Genomic DNA, 26,618 nt, shown 5'->3' on the forward strand with positions numbered 1-26,618 from the left:
AGAAACTTTCAAAAAAATTGAGACACCCCCCCCCCCCCAACAGGGGGTAGGAGGGAAAAGGACAAAAAAGATGGGGACCTGGTAGATGTTCATTTATTTAACTTAGGGCATGATTTTAAAGGTAATATTTGACAAGACCAAAATACTGCCATTTCCTTATAGGTACTACACATTGACTTTTTTAAAAGGCCATTTTTAGAAGGACAGAACACCGAGACAAAAAGGCAGCTGAACTAACCTTCTCAAACACAAAAGTATAGACAATACAAGGCTGAGGAGAAAGGTGTTTTTTTTTTTTCCCAAAGATATGCTGCATAACTATGTTCTTATCACACAGCTCTCACTGTAAGTTCTGTATTAGGGCATATCTTATAGAAATTCATAATTAGGATACTGGGGAATTGTTTTTAACATAGGTGTAAATTCTGTAATTTAGAATACCAGTATGTTTTTTTTATCCATGATCTTTTTTTTCAAATAGGCTATCTTAAAGCAGGGGGGGGGGGGAAATCCATTGAATAAGTTTCATTTGAGTTTTACTTATTGTTGAATACACATGAAATGTGCTTTCAATGCATAAAAATCACAGTGGATAGCAGCAAAGGACTTGGGGGAAATTAAGGAGAATCTGATCATTCACATTGTGATTAATCTGCACATTGATGAAAGATAGCTATTTCACACTTCTAAAAATAAACTTGAGATCATTCTTGAAAAAAAAAAGCCCCCCAAAATAATACACAACCCCCCCAAAACAAACATAAATCCAAATGCATTACTTCTCTTTTACACACAAAAATGAAATATTTTTATGGCAGCAAAAGATTTTGATAGCAATGAAAGTCTGTAAACTGTAATTCAATCTCTTTTTGTTGTTGTCGTTCCCAAAGTGCAAGATGCATGATTCCCGTAAGCTTTCAGTAGTGCTTTTCCTGTAAATAATCCTTCATTTTGTTTGGCAAAGGCAGTTTCTGAATCAGGTCTATTCTTGTGTACTGACGTATTACAAAACGACACAGGTATTGTAAAGAACGCACCTGCATAAACCGAGATACTGGATTTGTCAGTCTCACTGGGTAAGTTGCAGATCCAGGCAGGCGAGATCTCGAATAGCAGAAAGCTCCATTTTCAGAGTCCCTGATTGAATGTTCAATTAAGTCAACTATAGATGTATGTCCCTCCACATCTGGCTGTTCATAAAAGCTAAACCTACCATTTGAGTGTTCAATTCTAGTGTGAAGAGTTTTTCCATGGGAACGAAAACTCAAACTTAAAAGGTAACGATCATCAGAACTATCTCGAACGAGAAACGAGCCATCAGGCACATTAGCTAATTTTCCCTCTGCCTCCCAACGTGTAATGGGGCCCCAGTACCATCCTTGTTTTGCAAGTTTTTTCAGTTCTTCTGTGAGACTTGTCACAACCATAGGACCACTGTTCTGTACAGAATCATAAACTCTTCCAACTCCTGGGGCAGTGTTAGGATCAAAATTCAAATGGCAGCGCATACTTTCAGCCACATGGGCATCTGTGCCATTCAATCCATTGAAGTTCCTTTGGATTTGATTATTCTGCATTGGAGGTAGCAAAGGTGAGAGTGGAGGGACATCACTGTGATTAACTCTTGGACTTTGTAACATGACTCCTGTGGTACCAATCAACAAACCATTCACCGTCTGGTCCACAAAGATATCCGGTGCAACGACTACATCCTGATCCACTTGGCTCTCTTCTTCATGGAAAGCATTTCCCCCCACTTGAGAAGACACAGTTGAAACTTCCATGGGTGAGGAACTATCCAGACAGTAACTACGTGATCCTTCCAAAGGATACATTCCCTCATCTAAAGGCACAGTATACTGAATGTAGTCCTGAGGCATTAATCCAATAACTACAGGCACATGTTCATCAATATGAAGATGCAAGTCCCCATTCTGAGATTCTGTATTTTTTAACACACTGTTTTGTTCCTGGAACACGTTGTCTGACTGCAAGTCGTGAAAGTCCTTTCGAACACCATTCAGTGCTGGGCTTGGATTAGAGGAATGGACCAAGGCCTTGACTTTGACTTCCATTTTGATGCAAGTCTCTTCTGAATTTGTAGGTCGAAGGGGCCACGGAGTTGGACTGTAATGGTGATTACGGAGAGAAGTGGATCTCAGAGGTCTTTGAGCTCGCACATCTTTGAAACTTATTGGAGCAGATGAGGAAGAAAAGGTGTCATCATCTGCAGAGCTTACAGATGGTGTGCTGCCTTTGCCTTTCTGTTTTTGTTTTGCTGAAAGCCTCCTTTTTAACGTACCCATTAAACTTTCACTTTTTGATCTATTTTTGCCTCCTTTTTCATCTTCACTATTGACTTCACAGCTAGCCAAATCTTTACCATAGCAGCTGCCAAACAAGGAGTCATCTTTTCCAAATTCACTTAATGACGGCTGCTGAACCACTACAAAGTCGCTTTCATCTTTACTTTTATTTAAGTTAAAGGACTTGCGAATTGTTTTGAGACTAATTTTCTTCATTATGACAAGTTACCAAGTTTGGCTGATCAGCAGTGCTTGTGGTGATATAGCCCTAACACATGCAGAGCAACTTCTGCTTCATTTATGTGTTTATCCAGCCTCATTTAACTTCAAGAGCCATTTCCTGAAAACAAATAAAAAACAATTAACTTCACAAAAGAAATATTTTTTAAATTATCCATAAGGGTTTCTGCCCTCCAAACAAAACAGAAATTCCTGCACTTTAGTGGGCATCAAACAGAAGTAAATATAGAGAGCTGACTTGGAAACCAATGAGGCTCGAGGAATTAATCTGATATATCTGCCCTGGAGATTTCCCCCTTTCATTTATTTTTTTATTCTTTCAGCATGCTATTTATAAAATATACACAGAATGACTGACGATGGAATGGACCACCAGGGGTCATCTAGTCCAACCTTCCTGCTCAAGGACGGTCACCTAGAGCACATTGCATCCAGATGGCTCTTGCTATCTCCAGGAAAGGAGGCTCCCCAAGCTCTCTGGACAATCTGTTCCAATGCTCAGTCACCCTCACAGCAAAGAAGTTCTTCCTCATGTTCAGCTGGAGCTCCCTGTGTTTTTATTTCTGCCCAATGCCTCTTGTCCTATCACCTGGTAGCACCAAGAAGAGTCTGGATCTATCCTCCTGACATCTTCCCTTCAGATACACATTTATCAAATCCCCTGAGTCTTCTCTTTCCTAGGCTGAACAGGCCCAGCTCCCTCAGCCTTTCCTCCTGTAAGATGCTCCAGATCCTTAATCATTCTGGAAGCCCTTTGCTGGACTTGCTCTCTTGTAGTGGGGAACCTAGGACTAGACACACTACCCAGGTGAGGCCTCAAAAGAGCTGAGCAGAGAAGGAGGATTACCTCCTTCACACGTTATGTCACACTCATAGGCACATATATTTAATGCATGTATACAGAATTTTGCATATGTATATATGTGCTTGTACATAAAATTTTCAAGCACAGAAACATCCCTCTCTTTCAGAAGGCTCCTAAAAATCCCCACTATAGATGATAAAACTATAAAAGATACTCTATATATTCTATCCAAGAGGATTAAACTCTAATTATTCCTAAAACATGGTCTAACAAGGTCACACTTTCTTTACAAAGGAAAGTTGAGCAATACTCAAATAGCTACATAATTCTAGGAAAACTAACTCTAGTGAAGAGACACACATTAACAGCAAAGTAACATCTGGTTAGAGCAAGTCATAGAAGTCTCCTCCTGAACTTCCATACAAGAAAAGTTAATTTCCAAACACTGTTTTAAGTACAGAGGAGGTCAAATCACGGGCTCTCCTTGCTTTGTACTAATAGAGCTTTCTTCCTGCAGTACTTCTGCCAAGAGTAAGTGGACACATCTGCTCCAAGCCCAGCCAACCGCTCCCACCTGGCTTCTTCCAGTCATGTACCCACCCCCTCCACAAATTAAACTTTTCAGCTCGGGTTGTTTTTTTTTTTGTGTGTGTTTGTTTGGTTGGCTGGTTGGTGTTTTTTTTTTTTTGTTATTGTTTTCGTTTTTTGTTTGAGGCTTGGCTGCAGTGGTTTTGGGGGTGGGAGGGTGGTTTTATGGGGTTTGGTGGGGGCTTATGTGTTTTTAATATTAGTTAGACCTTCCAAAGCAAGCAGCTCTGTAGAGAGGGGAAACAGAAGCTGCTGCTGCCACAGAAGTAGGTTCTACCATTAGTAATAGCCATTATTCCACATACCTCCAAACATGTGTGATATGAGCAGCACAAACTGCAGCAGTGAGCCTGGTGCCAGACTAATAAACATGGCAAGTGAAGGAGTCCAATTTTTTCAAGAAACCCTCCAGAATTTGGGGGACTGAGGGGAAAGCAAAACTGCCCTTTTCCACATTTTTCACCCATGGTATCACAGTACAAGCAACTGAGAAAATAATGGCATGAACAGAAATTAATTTGATCAAGTCAACAACATGATTTTCTTAAATAACAACTCAAAAATTGCATAAAATCTTGTAAGGAGAATTATTACTATAATCAAACAGCAATCCATTGACTATTACTATTATCCAGCCCAACTTTTGTGGTGCTCAAGTACACAAAGACTAAAGGATCATATCCAAAGCAAACTAAAACACATCTAAGGATTCTGAACTTCAAAATACCTTGACAAAAATTGAGTAAAGCCCTGCTGCTGGGCAGTTGAACACTGCTCTCAAACAGCAAAAGCACTAATGCTTGCTTTACTCAGAAATGTACCCTAGTCCTGTCTTCAAATCCCCTACACTATGCATCACCCCACCACAAAGACCCGTTCTGTCTTTGCCATAACCTCGGACATTTTCCAGGTCCATCTTTAGAGTATCTTAGGCGATTTCAATTTCCTTTTCCTAATTACCAAATTAAAGAGCACTTTCTCTCAATGGGGAGAAACTAAAAAATTTCTTCCCATAAACTGATTTACTTGCCATCAGCAAAGAAAACATGCCTTTAGGAAAGAACCTGTTTCCTAAACAAAAGACTAAGAACCAATTCTTGCTATAAATAAATATTAAAATGTTAAAACCAAGTATTTTATTAGAAGTTTACTGCTAATCTCCCACTTTTAAGATGATTCCTGTGGTACCAGGAGTTCTGACACCTGAAAAAACATGAAGATGATACTGGGATATGTGTACATATTTTCAGAAGTTAAGACACTACTTTTATTTTCCTTTTCTTATGACAGATACATGCAAAGCCATAAAATTTAACGTTTTAAATTACTGATGTTTAATATGAGCTCCATATGTTTCGAATAATTGGCAAATACAGAAGTACTGAAAATCAAACATGAGCAGAACACATTTAGTGAGTTTTATACGCCTGAAATTTGGCATACTGGAATAACTGACAAAGTACAGGTTTTTTTTTAAGAAAACGCTATAGATACAGATAAAGGGACAGTTACATATCAATGAAGAGTAACTTGAAATGCTTTGTTGACCTTCTATTCCTAAACCATTTGGATTTTGCCATCTTACCAATCTGCAGTTTCATTTCATCATGCATAACTGAAATAACCTAACAAAATGAGTGAAAAATTTAACTTCAGGATTCTATGCTGCTTCTAAACTGACAAAGTCAGAGTGCTTGTTCATTTGATAAATTTAACTGTGCCTTTGTGTAAGTACTACCAGAAGCCTGGGAATCCTCACATTAACCTCACTTGTGAAATTCATGATCTTCTCCAACTGTTTCTGACATCCACAAGCTGATACTATTTCCACTTCATCAGGTATGTACCCCCATCCTTGTGGGAAGTATATCATAATGTTTGCAATTCCTAGCCCTGAAAAAGCAAGCATGAAACAAAGTAAAATCTGCCTTCTACCCTAGGGAGAAAATAAAATAACACTACCAGGCTGCTGACTGGGGAGAGATGTAAGAAACCCAAACCATCTGATTCATGATATATTTTTTATTGGTGTGCTTCAAAATAACTAGTTCCCTAGGATCTGGCTGAAGGAACAACATTTCTTCAGTTTCTCCATAACTAAAAGACTTAACAGCTCACTTGAAAGAACAGTTTTTTGTTTTTTTTTATCACATACCAGTCTTTCGGTATAAAAATGTATTGCTTTACAAATGAAAAAGCAGTATCTGAAAATAATCTCAACAGATAAATCTCTATGGCAGCACAGAGAATTAAAAAATTTTCTACTTTGAATGTGCCTGAGCCTGCTTGAGCTAGTGGTTTACATCTGTCAATCTACCTTAGCAGCCAATGTCTTCATCAAGCAAAACACGACTGTCCTAATGCACAACTCATTACTTGTATCATTGTAACATTTCATATAAAGAAATAACATAGGTTTGAAGTTCAAATACAAACTACATGAACAACATGCATATATCTAAAAGTCCAGCTCATTCATCCAGGAAAAGATGATAAAAATCTAGTCAATGACAGGCTGCAGCCAAAGCTCTGCAAAATAAACTGAACACACCTACAAATGAGAGCACAACTCTAAACAAGTTTTCCGCATGAGAACCACTCTACTTTATGATACCTCATACACGTATTTATCCAAGACAGCAGAAAGCAAATACACCATGAAATAAAATACTAATTGATCCATATACTCTTCTTTATTTGCACATACTTAAAAACGTAACAGTAATTCTGCATTGTGGATTAATGTGTTTAAAAGTACTGTATAACCAGTCCTCAACATGACGCACTCATACACTTGCAAGTGTAGAATTTTCTACTGGCTACATCTAGAAGAGCTGAAGCAGAAGAGCCAAGCATGCACCCCTTCCAGGAATACATTAAAACAAGCTATTCAACTTCTTCACAACCCTCAGCACTGCAACAGCTTTGCTAGTGTTCTGTATGAATTATAGCATCACTGAAATCTCCCACTGATGTGCTCTTCCAGTGCCATCTGCTGTACAGTGAATTTAGACAGCGTAGAGATACCTCCAGAAATTCTTCTTGCAGGTATATTTGGCTAAAAACAGAGTCTGAACTATGCCAATGTACTGCCAAAGCCTGGTAGCTATGTACACAGTAATACCTGGAACATACATATTGAAAATGGGAGATTAATCAGACCCAACAAGAGAATCTGATGTTAACACACAGATTAATGAGGCAAAATGAAATTCTGCCTTATGAACTTTCATCACAAATTCTGCATCTTGGAATTTTAAAATTATGCAGGTTGACAAAACACAGGCCTCTAGACAAAAACTACCGTATTGCCAGACTGCCAGATTACTACCCAGCAAACAACATGGGCCCCTCTGTGCTTATAAAAATAATCATAACTAAATTCACATGCCTTATTTTGAAGAATAACAATATGTATTAATTACATATAAATGTGAAATTATTAGTGAAAAGAATTAAAGCAAAAACTTTATAAGCTGCTTCTCTGAAATCTGAAGAGCAGCAATGTCATGGTTTTAAGCAGATTTATGAAAAAATGCAGAAGTTTAAAAAATGTAAATCCATTTGTGCCTTTGAATAGTCAACAGTTTAGTCAGTTTGATGCTACAAAACATTTTCAGCACATAGTTATCTCAATGCAGTATTCACAAAAGTACACCAACAAAAAGTTTGATTATTTGTATTTATATGACCTTTATTTATTTCTTATCTTTTTCACACCTTCAGGTTAGGTGCACTCATTTCCTGAGAAAAATACTATAAACAATACTGCAAGAATACACTGCTATAGAAATAAAACATTAACTTTTAGGAGTCAGGACAGAAAACATCATACTGGAAACACACAGCAAAATACAACTCGTGGTTGAACGAAGAATCACCTTTTACAAGTTTAATAAAAATACCATCATAAAATGGCTTGGAACTATTAATCAATGCTGTTTCAGATAACTTAAAGACTTTCCTATATAAATTACATTGTTAAATAAATGTTAATCTGCTCATTTATTTCCATAAATTGATACAGTGGAGCACTGAACTTGATTTTCAACTGCAGTATTCCTGAGAAGTCTGGCTGTTCACTAGAAATACATAATCTTCATTCTTATACTGAATCGTAATAAGACCTACATAATTTACAACTTCAACTTACTGCATTTTTAACATAATTATTTATATTAAAGAAAATAACTAAAGATACCTTGAAAGATAAAAAAGTTTCTGCATTCCTGGGGCATGACAAGCAACAGGTTTTCACTACAGTCAGATAATGAAGCCTAGTCTAATTATCTGCAGAAGTATGAGATGTTGTTCCCCTGCTGCCTCCAAACTCTTGCTGAAATATATTCATGCATTACTCAGAAGGGTGTTTCAAAAACAGCATCTCAAGGTGTCCTGGGTTCGGCACACAAGGTAACACCAATTTCAAGTGCTATATTTCAGAAATTCATAAGAGTCTATATTTACTCCAGAGTTCCTAAATCTATGTATGTAAAATTATTAAGAAGTTGTTCTCCATACCCGATTTTACTTCAATAAGTAAAAAAATCAAGTCTGGATCACTGGAAGTTATTTCTTCAAACCAGTAACAGAAAATACTAGCTCAAGATACTTCCTGCCATGTATTTAATTACCAGTTTCAGTCTATAAGTACAGAAACTACACATAAAATACTCATTAAGAAAGATTAAATATCTGTTCCAAATACCATCAGTTTCTGATAGAACATATAAACTACATTCAGCTTTCTCGCTATAGGAGCTGTCAACATTCTTAGGATGGTGAGGTTCTTTTCCTTTCCCAGAGCTTCAAGTAAATTCCTTCACTGTATTACTCTAATATGAAGAGTCTTTAAATGAAGTAATCTGAACCCCATTGAATAATCTTATACCTTGAAAACAACAAAAAAGATGGATGATTTTAGTAGTGGCTTGAGAATGAACATTAATGTAAGATTGCAAATTACACAAAACCTCATCCTCTCCTGCATACCTGCTTTTCTAGAGCGTGGAGAAGCTCAGACGTACACCTTCATATAAAACTGGAATAAGGTAAAAGACAGATGAGAAAATCATCTGACAGTACTTTATACTCATAACAATTCAAGAGTTCTCAAAGATGCCTATTTTTAAGCTAACTAATCAAAGACCTGAACACTGACTAGATGTCATTCACCACAAATTTAAACTTCTACTCTCTAAGATATGAACAGCTAGGGAAAGTACTGTCAGCTTCTCTAGAGGCCAGTATAATTTAATAGGCATTACACAGATTACAATTCAAAATAAACAAACAAAAACAACAACAGTAAGTCATGTCATTGCTTTTTTTCTTGGGTTTGTTGGTGGTGGTTTTTTTTTCTTCTTCTTTTCCCTCCTTTTACAAAGCTTAAAGGGAAAACATTATATGGGCAATAATGTTCTAACAACATACAGAGTAACCCTAATCACAGTTAGCAACCTATAGCAGAGAATAAGCAAGGTATGCCTTTGGTAATAAGTAGAAAAGTGGGATAAGATAATAATAAAGGGATTTTTCTTCACCATTAATAGAATTAACTGTATGCAAAGCCAAAGAAGTCTGTATACCTTGACTAATTGCTTCTGGCCTGCTGTTGAAAAAGGATGCTCCTTAACGTATGGATTTCCCTGACTTTTTTGTGGGTTTTTTGTTGTGGTTTTTTTTTTTTTTTTTTTTTTTTTGTAAGCACTACTTAATCCATGGCTGCTTGCAGTAAGTCCTGTTCTTCTTTCCCGTATTTGGTCGCAGGAAGAATATTTCTATCTGATTGGTAGTTTTTCTCTGGGGAGTAAGTGAAGGGTGTTAAATGGCATCTCCGTATTACAGTTCATCTGTGCATATACAGTCTCGTAACTACAATAATCTCATCACTACAATAGCAAAAAAACTGCTACTAACACTAACAGTCCTCTCCCAAGGTTGCATCTCACTTACATAAGGATGGCTGACTGGGGTGCACATCTGCTCCACAGCTACTACAGGCACACTAACTCGGTACTTTAAACTGAAATCAGCACCAGCTTCTATCAGCTGGTGTCAGCTCAAGAACATGGACAGCATCATACCACCACTGTTGCTTTTGGAGTAGGAAACTCTGGGGGAGTTGGGTGGATGACAGCCAGAACAGTAACTGCTTCGACCACTCTTACTACATCTCTCAACAACTGGGAACCAACAGGGAACAAAGCAGATTGTATTTTTTTTATACATTTACTAAAAGACTGGCACAAGTACCACCTTTCATCACTTTCTTTTGAACAGACATCTGATAACAACGTATACGGCTTACGAATTTTTCAAGCATGCTGAAAATATACAGGGAAAAGAAAGCTACAACTTGGCTCTAAAGACCCTGGTGAATTAGCAGTGAGGGGTAAAAGAGCAAATGAAAATGACCCAGAAGCTACATATGCCAAGCTACTGAAAAACAGAACAGTGGAATATTTTTGCTGAATCAAATGAGAGAAGTCACTTAAAAAATCTGCTATGTGTTTCACTGCAGGAAAGCACATCTGTTGAGTGCAAATAAACCTTGTTTTTTCTTTTTCACAGCTGTGAAAAAGGAGATGAAGAAGAATAAAGCTCAGTCAGACTCAGTTTTCATTTCTTGCTATTTTACAAGACTGCAGCAGCCAGCCTTGCAGCAGGCTGTCAGCAAAAATTAAGTTTAGCTTCATAAGCAAAGGTTAGATTTCCTGGGAGATGATGTATGAGAATTCATTTCTGTGTACGGGTCCAGCCTACCTCTCTGTCCTGACAGAAGGTGGATACACAGAAATGTTTCTCCTCTGTTACAAGGTATGGTAGCACCCACAGCATGATAGCAGGGAGGACTTACTGCTTATCAAACATATTTATGCAGTCCTCATACAGTTATTAATTATTTACTCAGTTATGTTAGGAGTCTGAAAACTTCTAAGATTACAATGCTCTATAAAGGAGTTTCTCATTTAGCAAGAAGCACCAACACAATGTTCTGTAAAAAGGAATAAGTTTTTAAAGAACTTTGCTGTAAGATTTTTGTAAAGTTACTTGCAGAAACCAGTATACAATTTACAGTAAGAAACTGCCTTCAGCAAAGAACAGATTCTGTGCCTACTTATTTGAGAACAACAGAAATTTGAAATTAATACAGTGAAAATGAAAGGAAGAATGGGAAAGACATTCCACAAGAACAAAAATTTCCACTTCTGCCTAATGCTTAAACCCTGGAACATGTGTTGAAGAGAACATTACCTATCTAACTTTACAGATGCCGACACTAAAACCCAATTCTGAATGCAACTTGTTTTCTGAATCCCAGAATTTCAAAATGCAGTTTTAGAAATGTTGTCCACCCATTTAAAGGATACGCCAGAAAGGCAGAAATAATAAAGCAGACTATTCTCTCAAAGTGATTTTTGTGGCTAGCAATAATCTGGTATTCTTTTAATATTAGTGAATAAATAACAATTGTGAGAAACAATTTTCCAGCCCTTCCCAAAAAAGGGAAGAAAACACTTAGCAGACAGGCAACAGCTGAATATTACCACTTCATGTTGACTTGTACTGATGTTCGTTTCACTTTCGAAGTTTATATTGGGCCACTTTAGGCTAACATTTCTACAGCAAGCAGAGAAACACCGTCACTGTGGCCAACTTCCAAAACACAGATATTTTGATGAAGAGACATAAAACAGGTCCCATGAATTATCTTTCTTACAGTGTTGTCAGGACATTCAGCTTCTCAAGCCAATCTTCTACCATGGATACACCCTGCAGTTATAGGGCATGTACCAAATGGGCAATACAAAAATACACCTCCAAGTTAACACATGTACATGCATGTCTGTGTGCAGGAGAATAATGCTAGAAAAGAAAGGAAGACACTGTGAGAGAAAGGAGGAAAAGACAGGAAAAGTAACAGAAGGAAAAGCCTTGTACCATATTTCTGCTGAAAACAGGTTTACACAGTATCACCATATACTTCACTATACTACTTGGAATAAAAATTGAGTATTTTTATCTTTTTTTTTTAATATTGCCATTCTCCCTAAATTATGAGTTGTTAATTTGTTATAATCATGTTTGCTCCTGTCTAATTCATCTGATGTGAAAACAAAAATAGAGGAAGTAGCTTTTACATACTATAGCACCAAGCAAGTATGACTGATAATTATGCATTCCTTAAGGTGCAACATGGGATACTCTCTTTTTGAGCAGCAGAAATCAAAACCTAAGCAACACATCAAGAGAGATAGAGAGTTACATTCACAGAAAAAAAAAAAACCAATACTTTTATTTTAAACATTTTCCTAGCCACGTTATCATGCCAACAGGTGGCTTGACAGCATATATTTGTAAAACTGGTATCTTGACCAGCAAGTAACTGCTCACCTTCCCTATTCAATTTATGCTTACTTGACAGACAATCAGGAACATCTAATTGACCTTTTTTTCTACAAAACATTCTAACATTCACCTGGCATCAAAGGTACGCAAAACCAGAAAAAAGATTTTGTACAAATTAAAATTATTATTTTCAAAATATCCAGCAGGAAAAAAAAAAAACACAAAACACCTTTGTAAAAATACCCCCAAACTTAATTAAGAACATGCTTTTCTTCAAGCAATAATCCAAATTTAGTTATCTAATCTATTTCACTACTAACAAAAGAAATATTGTTAAAACTGTAAAAGCTAAATTTATTAACACAAAGCTTGTATTTGTCTAACACATACACAAGATAGAACAAAAGCTGAAACAAGTTTTTGAAATAAGAGTCCAGTTTGCAAATTCACAATACAGAGGATTCCGCTTCACCATATGAAGCACAGTCATGTTCTACAATTGGAGGACCTGTGCTCGAAGTAAGAGTCATTTTCCTGTTCAGCTTCTCTGAAGGCCTGACCAAACTACAGTACACTGCAGTCTTATACTGCTTTTGTACCTACCATTCTGCCTTGGATCTCATGACTGATGATGGCCACACCCGTGTCTTCAAATTAACCTCAGCTGGTTTTGTTTCTGACTGGGGCTGAATTAACCTTTAAATTTGCATGACCAGGTCAGATCTGAGTTCTTTACAGCTATCACCCTACCACTTTTACCATGCTTTTTTCAATAACAATAAAAGCTTTCTTTCATTAGAAAGTAACACTCTACCCTCTCAATTTAAGCTAAAATGCAGCAATCCTTTATAACTCAGTTAACCCTTTACATAAATGGAAGGATTAAGCTGACCCATTTATGGTCTGAGAGGAAAGAGAGCATAGCACCTTGATTAAAGAGAAATAATGCAGAAAGATAGCTCTTCCCCACAGCATCTGTACAGCATTCACACATACATGCCAAGGAGTAAGAAGCAGTTAATAAGGACATTCCTCAGAATCACAGAGAGGAAGAGACTGACCTCTAGTTTTGGACTTTCTTCACTAAATTATCAAAGAAAAAAAAAAATGCAATGTATTTGCTACACAGATACCACAAAGATCCACCATTCTCCCCTAGACCATATGAAAAGGTTTAATGTCAATACTACATAATACTTGCCTCATATCAAGGCATTTGGCTGCCATACAGCTCAAAGATTTAGTAAGTTTCAAAACCACAGAGACCCCTATTCCATCACTTTGCTTTTTTATACATATTTTATACACATAAATCTGCTGGTATATTTAATTTCTAATAATGGAAAATTCTGTCAGAAACCCAACACCTGGTATTATCCTCATTTTCCACGAATGAAATATGAAAGAAATCTCATTTGTGTGAAATTCACATAAATTTTGTTCATTCTTTTTTATTAAAAACAGTGACATTTTTTCAAAATTAATAACCAATTGTTTTATTACAAATGCACACCATTAACACAAACATAACTTGCGTATAATATGAAAGTATATGCACCATTCTGTATAACACATTGAAAGAGAAACTGACACTCAGTGAAACATGAACTACCTGAGATGAAAAAGGATTGGTTACATTTAAGTAACAATTTTTAGTTGAAGACCTTTCCATCTTTAAAATAACAACTAGATAAAATACTGTAATGTAGTATCTCATCTAAAGCACAAGCTGCTACCCAAGAACCAAAGTTCCCTTCTGAACAGTTCAGAGTTAAACTCACATTCAAAGACTACAGTTTGTTTTAGCATTATTTCATATAGAAACAAACTCAACCAAGCAAGGCTCCTCCTGCCTGTATGCCCTGAAGCCTCTTCAGAACTGCCCAATACAGTTTTATCAAATAAGCAGAACAAGTAGTGTCTCAGCTGAGGGAGAAGCCATAGCAAAAAAATCATATATTATTTATATATATATATAAATCTGCGTGGACATTTCTAAATACAGGAAAAGCTTTCTCTGGAACTCAAAACATTTCTAAAAACGAGGAAAGTGGCATGAAACAATTTTATTCCTCAGAGACACCTTTCACATAACTGTTCCATTGTAACAGAAAAACTGCTTATCTCCAACTGCCAGTATCTCAACTATGTTCTTTAGAAGCAAAAGTGGTTTGTTACTATGATTTGGTTTTAATTTCCCATTAGCAGTTAAAACCAATACTTTTTATACCACTGTGACAAGAAATCACTATCAAAAAATACCAAAAATTAAAAACATTTTCTATGTATTACATCAGTTCAAAATTTGAGATTATTCTTGAAGTGACCAGTAAGTTCCAGAATCAATTTTACTTTCTTGAAAATTCACTAAAATAATCACACACAACTTCTATCACAAAGGAGTAAAATCTTTTGTGTTTTCCCTCTTGAACAACAGCATACTGAGAAAAAAAAATCATTTTGTATCCTTTATCTGAACTATTTATAGAGGAAACACACTAAACAATTTCATTGAAGTTCAAAGTTCAATAACTCAAAAGTTGAGAAAAGCCAGAAAGGTTGCCTAAGCAATTCTCTTCTCCATCCTGCCACCTCACATACAGGACTATAGTGTTACACTAATTCTACCTTTCACCACCCTTTAAAATGTATGGTCCTATCACCTACAGTATACTAATTAACATCCAAATTCCAGAACTCACAATGTAATTATTGGCTTCATTAAGGAAATTTTTGCTGTCTCTATATCTGACACTTATATAATAATGCTCAGGCATTCAGTGCTCTATTCAACACTTTAGGAGCCATGACAGAGAGCTCAATTTTATATCTTTATACTTTTCAAAATGGATTCATAAGCCGAATAATAGGCCAACTTAGGGCTACATAATTCAAAACATGAATTCTGATTTTTTTTATGATGTAGAGTGATGGCGGGGGGAGGGGGGTGTGGTTTGACCTGCTGGGGTTTTGAGTAAATGGGTATCTACTTAAATCTGAAATCTCCCCCATCTCTCCAGGTAAAAGTACAAGATGACAACAGAACCAAATGAGTTTAACTCCAGCAGCTGACTGCAACAGTAAACTGCCACCCACTGAAGGAAATCGGTAAAAGCTGTGGTCCCTTTCAGGGATTTGCTGTCAATGGAGGAGTAAGGTAAACCCAAGTCCTTGGAGGTTCATCATCCTGTGGGCACATACCTAACTTTTCAAGGTACCTTCTATCAAAGTCCTCTATTGAGTCATGATTCAACTTCCTGACTTTCTTTAAAGGTTACAATTTGCCAGATATTTTACAAAGTCTTTTCAGCCCAACTGTTTCATAAATAGCAAAGCAGTAAGTGAATGAATCACATCCTATAGTAAAAAACATATCAGGTAGTCAGATAACAAGCAGAAGATCCATCAGTGGTATATATCTCAAGGAGTTAGAAAGATGAGGGGGGAGGGGAAATACCAGTTATGGAGGAAGGTAATTAAAAAAAAAAAAAATAAAAATCCATACAGACACCCATGGAAACCCTGGAACCAAAACAAGAGTAGTTCCAGATCACTGGTGAAAGTGGTCTAGAACCTTCAAGACTAGTTCTAAACCACTGGTGAAAGCACAACCTGCAAAGAATGTAAATTCAGAATAACAATTAGGCCTACAATATTTCTGCCCAGAGTTTAAACCATTAATGACACAAACTCTGAGTCTGCTAAACTGGTGACTGCAGTGGGGCACAGAGTAACCTCACAACTGTACCACATTCTGCTTCTGACAATAAAGATCAGAGGCTGATGGCCTGCTTTCCAAAAACACAAATCAAAGCAAAGTACATTGTGACAAACTGCAAAGGTCAGAACTACAACCAGTCTTACATAAATGGAGATAAACCATCTGATTTTTGTGTCCATGTTAAGATCAGGGAGGGGCAGGGGTTCAGTACCTATGAATAAGCAACTCCTCTAAAAAAACAACAGCATTTAGGGCACACTGGAAGAGTCAGGCTACACAGACATGAGAATCTTTTACTCAAAATATTGCTCATCAAAACCCTTCTCCTCTTCACATACACAGAGCTGCTTAATCTATAAAGTACCAAAGTTCAGAGAGATATTATTATTACTATCATTATCAAAACCTCTTCAGTAGCCCTTAGCCTTATTTTTTGCATTTAAAAGCAGGAGTACAGAACAGCGTCAATGCCTACCTCTGGCTATGCATTCACCTACCTCCTTAGGCATGTTGCAAGACTGCCCATCATCACCCCACAGAATCATGCTGCATAAAATACAATGGCAACCATTTTTCAGGGACATCATGAGAAGCGGAAAAATGATCATAGTATCCCTCAGGATCACGTAAGTAAACTGCACCAATGGAAATCAAACTACAAATTTTACCAACTTGGATAGTGGTCCTAGCAATTGCGGAAGGGAAATTCTTACTCATTCTTGATTAAGATACCTTACTTTGTAACAAGTTTCAGATGCAGGATGAAATGGGTCAGAAATTCAGTCCAAGGTTTTCCCTCTCCAAGGCAGTTGCTTAATTCACTGAGATGAGAAAACAGACTATCTCTAGCCCTTTCTTTTCCAGTTCAGTTAACTTCTGCAGAAGAGCTTTAAAAGAAGGAATAATTTTTCACACTACAGAGCAGCCAAAAGGCTGGTGTTCAGGGAAACCCTCATACAGAAAGGACAGAAGTGGAGAATCAACTTGGTTGTCTTACATTTTGAACGAGGGCTCTAGATACCATGCTGTTACATCCTGTATTTTACATCACTGGGAAATGCAGCCTGTACTGCTTGCAATCTGTGAAACTTGTACATGTAAATGACAAGAGAATTTTTTTGCTATATACTTTTGTGTTTTATTTCATTGCAGATAAATTTTGTCCATTTTATTTTTTCATGAAATAAAAATTAAAGCTTTAAGTAACTTAGTACCTCATACTGATAGGAAAGCATACTATTTCCCACTACTACTACATAAAACAATTGCATTTTTAAAAAGACAAAGTTAACAAACACTGAAAGAGTTTTTCAAACAGTTGCAGTCAAAATTTTGTACAACACAGAAGCAACTTAATCTGGGAAGTTGAAAAAAATAATTTTAATCAAATTTTCTGAAAAATAGTACATGCAAATTTAGTAGGCTGGATTTGTCTGGTATATTCTGAAGTGAGAAAAAAACACTTTTGAGGGATACAAGACATAATTTAAGCTGACTTTCAACAATCTGAAAATAAATACTAGTATCCATTTTGTTTTAAAAGTCTATTTCCCCACTATTTGTACTTAAATAAATGCTTATCATAAAACTACTGGCTTTGATAATACTTGATAAGTACACAAGCTCCCTATGGTCTGCATCTTCATTTTTGAGTACTACAATTATTATTTTAAGCTTCTCTAAATTTGGAGGGGCTGGAGCAGGGAGGCATGCACAGGCAGAAGCTTCACTCACTTTTCAACACTAAGCAGAGATTTTAACAGAGCTACTCACACGTTCACCCTGATGAACCAATACAGAAGTAAAACAATAATACAATATTTAACACTTCACTACTGATTCTGAAATCAGTTTTGGAATCTTCAGAATCAGAAAATGTTCTTCATACAATACTGCCACAGAAGGGTCACGTATCATCAGATTTCTTAGGAGCACAGAATACAAAAACAAGACAAGGCTCATAATTCTGTCCTCTTTTCCACTATTACAACTCCAAATTATTTTTATTGCAATCCTTATTTCAATATATTCTATTTCCAGTACCCCCAGCATTTTATTTCCTCCTTTGGACTTTACATGATTCATAAGCTAGCCTGCCAATTGCTAAATAAACTTAAAGACAGTTTGAAAGCTTTCTAATTCTCAAGAATGAGACATTTGAAAACAATCCTTCTAAACTGTTGTGTTCTTTTAAATGAATATTCCTCACTTAAAAAAAGGTGGTACCTGTATCAAACCACATAAAGAAGATTAGGTTAGGACCATTTGTCAACCTCAAATCTAACTGATTTTATACATGGAATGCCAAACAGTACTGGCTATTGAAGAACAATCTCTCATGGTCAGTGAAACAGAAAGCAGGGTTTAGTCTACAGACAAGCCAGCACAACAAAACAAAATAGGGCAGGGGGGCAGAGAAAGAGGACTTCCTTCTTTCTGTTTAAAGACTGGGGGTCTTCAGTCAGGTGGATTTCCTAAGAGGAAATCTTCTTCCTCACAGAGTACCTCTCGTAATTAAGCAGATGCTGCTGGAACACTCTCCAGCAGTAGAACCTGGATCAGTTGAACAGAAGTTGCACCCAGCATGTGCCCGCTGGCTCCTGGTGCATTCATCCTGGCTGTCCCTCCAAGGTCTTAGGACCTGTTGCAGAGAGTAACCCAAGCTTGGCATTTGGGAAAGCAAGACTATAAAATACTGCGTATTTAAAATATTTCCCTTCCCATTTTCACTGGCAGGAGGCCCAATAAGAACAAATGGTAAACTCATTATCTTCTTTATGTTTTTGAGCCCATGCATAACATATACGAGAAACAGGAGACATGGCTGTGCTCGAGGAACTGTCAAAGACACGGGGTAAACCCACCTGTACAGAGAGTATTATCTCCATCTAATCTCAGAGAATTAATATCTTGTTTCCCTTAAAACAGAAGGTGAAACATTAAACAGGTTTTCTAAATTGACTGATCCTTAAAAGGGGTGTTAAGAAGGCACATAAATTAACACCGCACAACTAGCACACTTACCAGAAGGAGAACAGAATTTTTACTGCATAGGTGAAGCTGCTTAGCCCTCTTTTTTATGAAGTCCTAATTTCTTAGATTTACAAGAATATACCAGTTCTGAAAAAGCTTACTCTACATGCAAATTTTCTAATTTTGGGTCAAAACTAGAGAGACTCTTAATTATTCATTATTAAAATCAGGAAGTTCTTTTTTTCCTCCTACACCTACACTCTAATCACCTGCAGACGGAAACATCTCACTACCACGCCAAAGAAACTGATGGAGAGCATTTTAGTGAAAGTTTTTAGACATGATCTTGCCCTAATGCACACTGGATGACTTTGGGTGGGTTGTTCCAGGTTTTTTTTTGGGGTGGTGGTGGTGGGTTTTGGGTTTTTTTAATAATTTTCCACAGAAGCGGAAAATAATCTTCCACACAGCCCTAAACAATCTGATTTTGCTAATACTGAATCCCAACCCAGCAAAGATTAATTAACTTTGAGGAGACATTTAAATCAATAGGAGTGTTTATTATACATTATGTTTAGCTTGCACATGAAGAGCTGGGGCCTTACACTGAGCAATTTCACATTGGTGTATAAATCCTCACATGCAGAATCTAAGATAAAATGCTCACTGTCTATATGAAGTAATATGCTCTGTGAGATTTACACAAACTCAAAGCCCTTAAGAAAGCTATCTCCAGAGCAAGGTCAAATTTCTGCAGAGCCAGGAGTACAGAAGCCTGGCTGCAAAAGCTAGCTAAGCTTGAAATTTCAAGCATGAAAAAGTAAGAGTAACATACACGCACGCAGACTGTTTTTAATCCTGTTCTCTCTGCCATACATTTAAACTTATACACGCTATAAATAAAATGAAAAAATATATTAGCCCAATTAAAAAAAATAGGATACATACTTTTCAATGCTGATACATAGAATTTCTGTTACTCTTTTCCACATCAAACAACATTTTAAACACTGCTGCTTCCAAAAAGCACTTATTTCAGTAATATACAGGACATCTGAGTCAGAACTGATGTAACAACTTCCCTTCACTGTCTTTTGACCACCAGTGGATTAGACTGCAAACAGGACCAGAGCATTAGTCAGTATAGACTCTTTTTTATCCCTTTATTAAGGAACTGTGGAATATCTGTATTTACACACAAGTATTTTGCCAAGTAACTAGATTTTTTTTGCACAAAGTATGCCAAAGGCCTATGCTAATCCTTTATTACTTCCCAACATTATTTACTATTAACCAAAAGCTCTCTTTCTTTCAAAAACCAAGAAAAGGAGAAAAAAAAAAAAATCAGTGTTTCATAGAGCACTGCATCAGCATTGGTTTTGCCCGATTTCCACTAAAGAGAGAACTCTGAGGTGAAGGAAAAAAGGAAAGCCACTAGGTACCTACCTTACACAGACCCAGACTTAAGATCTTACACATAAACTAGCAACTCATACCTCTTAATACACAAACCAAGTATTCTGGAGCACTCCCATTGGGCTGACCAAAATTCCAGCCTCGAAAACTTCCCCAGCACAGGTTTCACCCAAACCAGTATGCCTGCACAAACAGCTTCTGTTCAGTGAATCCTGCGAGAATTCCTTACTCGCCTAGTTCCCACCAGCTCCTGAATGGAGTCGACCAGAAAAGCTGTCTACCCAGTTTCTAGAGTACAGCTTCCACAAATCTTATCCTAGAAGGCACACCTTCTGTAATCAAACACCTCTGCCCTGATGCCACCAGTCTCTATTTCTCTGTTTTAATAAATCTTCTAATCCGATGCCCAATTACCAACTGAAAGGTAATCCAAGGGTATTAAAACCCATTTCTGATGCCAAAATCGAAGTCAGCATTACAGCTTGTAACTGCCCAGTCTTGTAGCACTTACTGAGGCAAAGTCAGAGGAGACAGAATTCCCTAACTCAGAAGGAACAAAAAGGAAACCGAACTTGACCACTGCATTGGAGACATCTTGGGATCAAACAAACATTCTTTGGAAATGTTTGGAGTAGCCTACTAATTTGTTCTCAACCTATCCAAGGAATGCAGACTGCATTATAGAATGAAAAACAATCACCTACTCAAGACTCCTACAAACTGCTGTTTTAGCACATTTACCAGAGAATGTCAAGATTAATTAAGAATAAAACTACTCAAGAAAAACAGAGATCATCCACTGTAAAACTAAGCCTGAATGGATCCTCACTTCCAGCAATTCTGTCATCAAGAGTGGCACTCTATGTATTAAATAATATGTAATATCCTTGAGAAACAATACTAAAGGTATTAAGTTTGGAATCTCAAATCCTAAAATTAATCAATTTAGCTGCTAGCTGAGAGCACCAAAACCTTACACAAGTCATCTTACAGATTATTACCATATACTATTCAAGTTAAATAATACAAATACAGTTGCTGATTATACACTGCTCTGGGAAGCACAGAAAAATACCACATATCCCTATGATTTACTTAACACCACACATAAGTTCATTTTCATTGTTTTTTGTTGTTTTTTTTTTTTTTTACTACAGATCACCTCACACATGCTGAAGAAAAGACTACCATCTACTATTTATACCTTCCCTGCAAGAGAAAATATCTTCCATCCAAAACTGTTTTTACAGCGGTTTACAGTAAAATTACTTGGCGTTTGTAACAAAAAACCCACATACTTTACAAACCTGAGATTTTTTTTTAAACTGCCAACCTATTGCACTTGGCAGGTTCAAAAAGTAAAGGCTGTTTCACACAGGCTAGGAACCATCTCATGATCTATGTGTCCTATAAATACACAATAGGAAACAGTATTTGGAGAGCTGGACAGAAATGCCTATATACAGCATGCCTACATTGGGGTTACCTGCAAGCAAGGAGACTTTTTTTCATTTTCCTTAAATAGAATTTTTAAGTCAGAGGCAGAACAAGTTAGCCAATACATAGGCACCTGTGCTAAACAAATAAAGACTCATATTTAACTTGCATAGCTTTATTGGTGATGTAGCAATCAAGGAATAATTTTTTTAGGTAACATGTGGCTTACATTCTTGTCACAAACAAAGCCAACTGAGTTCCTCAGAGACCAAAATATTACGTGAATGGTTAAGGACACAGAAAAGGGCCAATAATTTTCAGAGTATGTTATCTTAATACTTTCCAGAAGAAAATTTCCTGACATATAATCACTGGTTTTTTTTTTAACTAAAAATATCTAAAGATGGGTCCTTAAATCTACATTACAGACTCTAATGAACAGCAGTCAGATTTGCAAAGCCAAAATTTTTTGAAATTATCTGGAGTTGCAGATGCTTATTGCCTGCATGCCTGTACATGACAAAAGCAGGCGTCAGAACACTGAAAAGTGGTAGAAGAAAAAAATAGGTACAACTTTTAAGTGACCTTAAGAAAGAAATTACAAACATAATTTATGTTCAAAATGACTTTGGATCTGAGAGTTTTAGTTCTTACAATAAGTAGACTAAATCAGATTCTGCATCATGGTGCTGGTTCAAATTCAGTCTGTATAGAGTCCAGCAAAGACTGTGTAACCTTCTTTATATGCTTGATGTATTAGACAACACTTCACATGCAGACAGCTTTCCATTTTCACCCAAGGCAATAATTCAAGGCCAGCTTGTTTTGATTTTAACCACCAGGAGAGGCTGAAGTAGGTGATAGGTTTTTGTTTCAATAAGATCATTCAGCTACAGTGGGGAAAAAAAAAAACCTACTGTAACAAAAAAAAACAAACAAAAAAAAGAGAAAAAAAAAACAAAACAAAAAAAATACAAAAGGTACAAGTTTGTAAATGTTTCAAAACTAGTGTAACTTTTTAACACAGAAATATATCCATGTAACTTATGTAATATAGAGCTTAAATTCAGAAATTAATTCTTTACAGAGGAAAAAGCAAAAATAACAACAAAGAAAGAACCTACTGTGTGCCATTAATCTTTAACCTCTGCTGTATCAGAAGCATATTTTATTGGTATGAAGCTGCTTTTTAAACATGGACAATAAATACTCCATTACAAGCACAATCTTCATGTTTTCTAAAATAACATACTGCTGTATATCATTTGCCACCCAAAACTGTCAAGGAAAATTTTCATGACCTTTTTTTTTTTAAAAAAAAGGATACTTCCTTTTCTGATTTTACTAAAAATCTTATTGGGAGGCAGTGGGAAAGAGGATGTAAGAATCTGGGGCTTTGCATCAAGTATACCTATTTTCTTCTGAAGACTGATATGTATTTACTGAAAAATAAGTGTACGCTAAAATGTAATGAAATCAGATTTTGGCACGAACATGACAGACATTACCAGATACTGTTATTTCTCTTTAGAAGTAAATAAATCAATCAATAAATGAGGAAACTCAAAGTTCTGTTTCATTTCAGTTTAATACTTCATCACAGGATAGTTGCATAAGAAAACTTTATTCTACATTTCAATCCCAATCCTATCCAATTTGTACTCACTACATTTTATAGCATTTGCATCCTTAATTGGATTACATTTACTTTTATACTACTTGTGTCTTTATTTTTCCTCCATGGAGCATCACAACTGCTTGAGCTACCTCCTCTAATTTGTTGGTAACATGCATTAAAACACTATCAACAAAAACCTGAGACACATACCAGCAGAGTATCCTTCCTACCTACTTTGTGTTATCACTCACCTCCCTACAACTCCCTATACATTGCTACTATCCAAACACTACCAAAATAGTGTAGGCCCAGGAGGGCAGTAAAGCAATAGCAAATAAAGTATTTGAGTAAGGGACTACCCTGGACTGTGGCCTCGGTTTTGCCAGCAATAGTGCAAGTATGTACTGAACTCAAGGCATCTACATGATAAAAGTCTTTCTAATGTTTATGTTTGAGTTATTGTATGACTATAGAAGACTTCATAAGAAAGAACAGAAAGAAGTAACTTGATTTCTAAGATGATCTGTTAATTAAGGGCTCATTCACTTCATCACTTTACTGTGTTAAGGAGAGTTTAGAGGTGCAATCAATCTACTTGCAGAACAATGTGGAGCAGTTATTTCTTCAAAACATCCCCCTCCAAGAGTAACCCAAGGTGTCTGGCTGACCGACTTCACAATCTAGGACCAAAGAAGTTAACAGCATAGTCTAAATTAACATACATCTTTTTCAGACTTCAGTATGTCAAGTTCTCAGGAAGTTTAAGGATTATCCATTATGTCTTCTGAACCCACATGTACACTCTGATGCTGCACATACACAGTGTGATGAAGTGACACAAAAGCTTTGCAAACAATACGGTGGGTGCTCCTTCCTTACTCCTTCCCAGGGAGTTAGCAAATGCAGGTATGTCTATAACAATACACTATGACCATTCATACTTTGAAGCATTAAAGCTTAATCTTAATTTTAATTTAATTTTAAATTTAAAATTTTAATTTAAAACTGTACTTAAATCTCAAAACTCAGGATACAGGGAATACACATTTGACTAAGCCTACAACAGGTAAACCTGCTTTAAGTACAAGTTCAGTTCTGAACACAGAGCAAAGCCACAAATACAAGAAATATGTAATAGGAAGTGAAGACTCCATTCAAGTACTGCTTAACACTTCATGAAAAGCATTCTGAAAAAGCTGAAATTTGCCTTTCATAAGTTACACATAAAACTGCATGCTACAATTACCACCTTACTGCAGAAGACTCCAAAAATATCTACACATGCTCTAGTAATTTAAAGTCTCCCAGTCAAGACAAGTAATTTATTTTGTAACTATACTGAAGCTTCCATATTTTTTACAATCCAAGGATGCGTTTATTAACATGAAACAAAAATAGTGCTATTTTTTCCACCCAGAGCAGAAATGCAGCTGCACTACTCAAGCACTTGTGCAGAGAGCAGCTCTCTAACACAGAAGGCCTGCAGCAGGCATTTTTAAACTATAGGTGTATTAAGAGGCTGGACAGGGTATAAACATTCCTGGCAGGTAGGAAAGAGAGGCTGGCACTTAATAGTAAAAGGGCACAAGAATTTACTAAGTGGAAGAGCAGCTTTCCCTGGCTGAAGTGTATTATTCTGCAACCAACGCCTTAACAGAAAGTAATGTACTCCACAAAAGTGTTCCAAACTAAGATGATTTTTAAAATATAGTAAGGCCAAAGAGTAAAGGAGACAAGAAGACACAGCTAAAGCACCTCACACCACAGAAGCATCAACCTCTACATCTCTTAGAACCTCAATGGTTTCTTCAGCAAGCGGGTAGGCATGGGCCAGGAGCTCTTTACCGAGGGAAGCAGCACCATTAAGGGAAGGAGAACACAAGAAGCAGCTTGAGGAACAATAAGCCAGTAAAGTTTGGGGGTTTGGTGTTGGGATTTAAAGTCAAGTTTTCAAGTGCTGCCTGTTCCAGAAACCAGCGTTTCTTTCCCTCGGCCCTCCGGGAGCCCGCGGCGCACCCTCATCTCAACGGCGCGACACCGGCGCCCCCGAGCTCCTCCGCCGCACCAGCCCCCACCCGGCTGCAGACGGGGACCCCGCAGGCCCGTAACTGCAGACGGGTTACAGGGAGGGTGGGGACGAGTCAGCCTAATTCAGCTGCCTCGATAATGTGGTCGGTAGAAGCGGGGCGTGTTTATTCAGCGGCCCAGGGCAGACCGGCGGCTGGTGGGGGTGAGAGGCCGGCCCCGGCCCGCTCCTGTCCCAGCGGGGGGCTGGGCAGAGCCTCGGCGGCCCGGGCCCGGCTCCCCACCCGCCCGCCTTGCAGGCCGCGCCGTGGCCCCGGTGCCTCTGCAGGGCCTGGCACCGCCGCAGGCTCGGGGATCTGAGCGAACAAAGGGAGAGGAGGCCGGGGCCGCCGCTCAGGCGACGGGCGGCGGGCAAAGCGCTAACCGCACTGTCCCCATCCCCTGGCCCTCCCTCCTCCCCGCCAGCCCTCTACTGCCGCCGGGGGAAGGGGGTGGAAGACCCGCCGCGGCGCGCCCATTGCCGCGGGGACGCTCACCCACCGGAGGCCGCGGTGTCCCGCTCCCGGCGCGGATCTCTCCCTGGGCACCTCGGCAGCGCGGCCCGGCCTGCGCCGGCATCCGGGCTCGGCGGCGAGCAGCCTCCGGAGGCGGCGGCGCGGGACTCACCGAGAAGGAGGAGCTGGTGCTGCTGTTGCTTTTGCGGGGCCCGGCCCGGCTCCGGCTCCCTCCCTCCCTCCTTCGCCGTGCCGCCGCCGCTTCCTCCGCCTCCTCTGCCCCCACCCCTCCGTCCTCGGAGGGGCGCACAGGGGTGGCGAGCCCGCGATGGCCGCCGGAGCCGTGCCTGCGGCAGGCGGCGACCACGTACAGCCCGGCGGTGTTAGCGGGGCCTGGGATGCCCCGCTCCTCGCCTCCGCTTTCCTCGCTGCCCCGGCGGCCGGCAGCAGCCCTCCGCGGTCCGCCTACCCCCCAGCGCCCGACTGGGGGACCGGGCCTTTTGCCTTCCCGGCTCTGGGCTCCTTCCTGCGGGCTCGACGGCCGCCGGAGACCCGCGGGGGCAGCAGGGAACCGCTCTAGGAGGGGGCAATCACGCTTTGTTAGCCCCCGTCCCTTTCCTCCCTCCCATCCCGCTCCGGTATC

General features: G+C 38.3%; 1 protein-coding gene across 3 annotated transcripts; it reads right to left on the reverse strand.

Moving 5' to 3' along the window:
- Nucleotides 1-501: 501 nt before the first annotated feature.
- SOCS6 (suppressor of cytokine signaling 6) lies at nucleotides 502-26,229 on the reverse strand. 3 transcript variants are annotated; one of them, XM_057414731.1, is made up of 2 exons: nucleotides 26,018-26,229; nucleotides 502-2,646 (listed from the first exon to the last, which is right to left on the reverse strand). In XM_057414731.1, the coding sequence occupies exon 2, from the start codon at nucleotides 2,520-2,522 to the stop codon at nucleotides 918-920; it is 1,605 nt and encodes a 534-aa protein (XP_057270714.1). In that variant the 5' UTR covers nucleotides 2,523-2,646; nucleotides 26,018-26,229; the 3' UTR covers nucleotides 502-917. The 3 variants fall into 3 exon arrangements, with proteins under 3 accessions (XP_057270714.1, XP_057270716.1, XP_057270715.1); XM_057414733.1 differs by lacking the exon at nucleotides 26,018-26,229 and adding an exon at nucleotides 16,750-16,879; XM_057414732.1 differs by lacking the exon at nucleotides 26,018-26,229 and adding an exon at nucleotides 16,745-16,879.
- Nucleotides 26,230-26,618: the final 389 nt, after the last annotated feature.

Source organism: Pezoporus wallicus, unplaced genomic scaffold (genome assembly GCF_028554395.1).
Source record: "Pezoporus wallicus isolate ANWC-B61680 ecotype Strahan unplaced genomic scaffold, APGP_CSIRO_Pwel_v1 contig_2, whole genome shotgun sequence".
In the NCBI taxonomy this organism is placed as follows: domain Eukaryota; kingdom Metazoa; phylum Chordata; class Aves; order Psittaciformes; family Psittacidae; genus Pezoporus; species Pezoporus wallicus.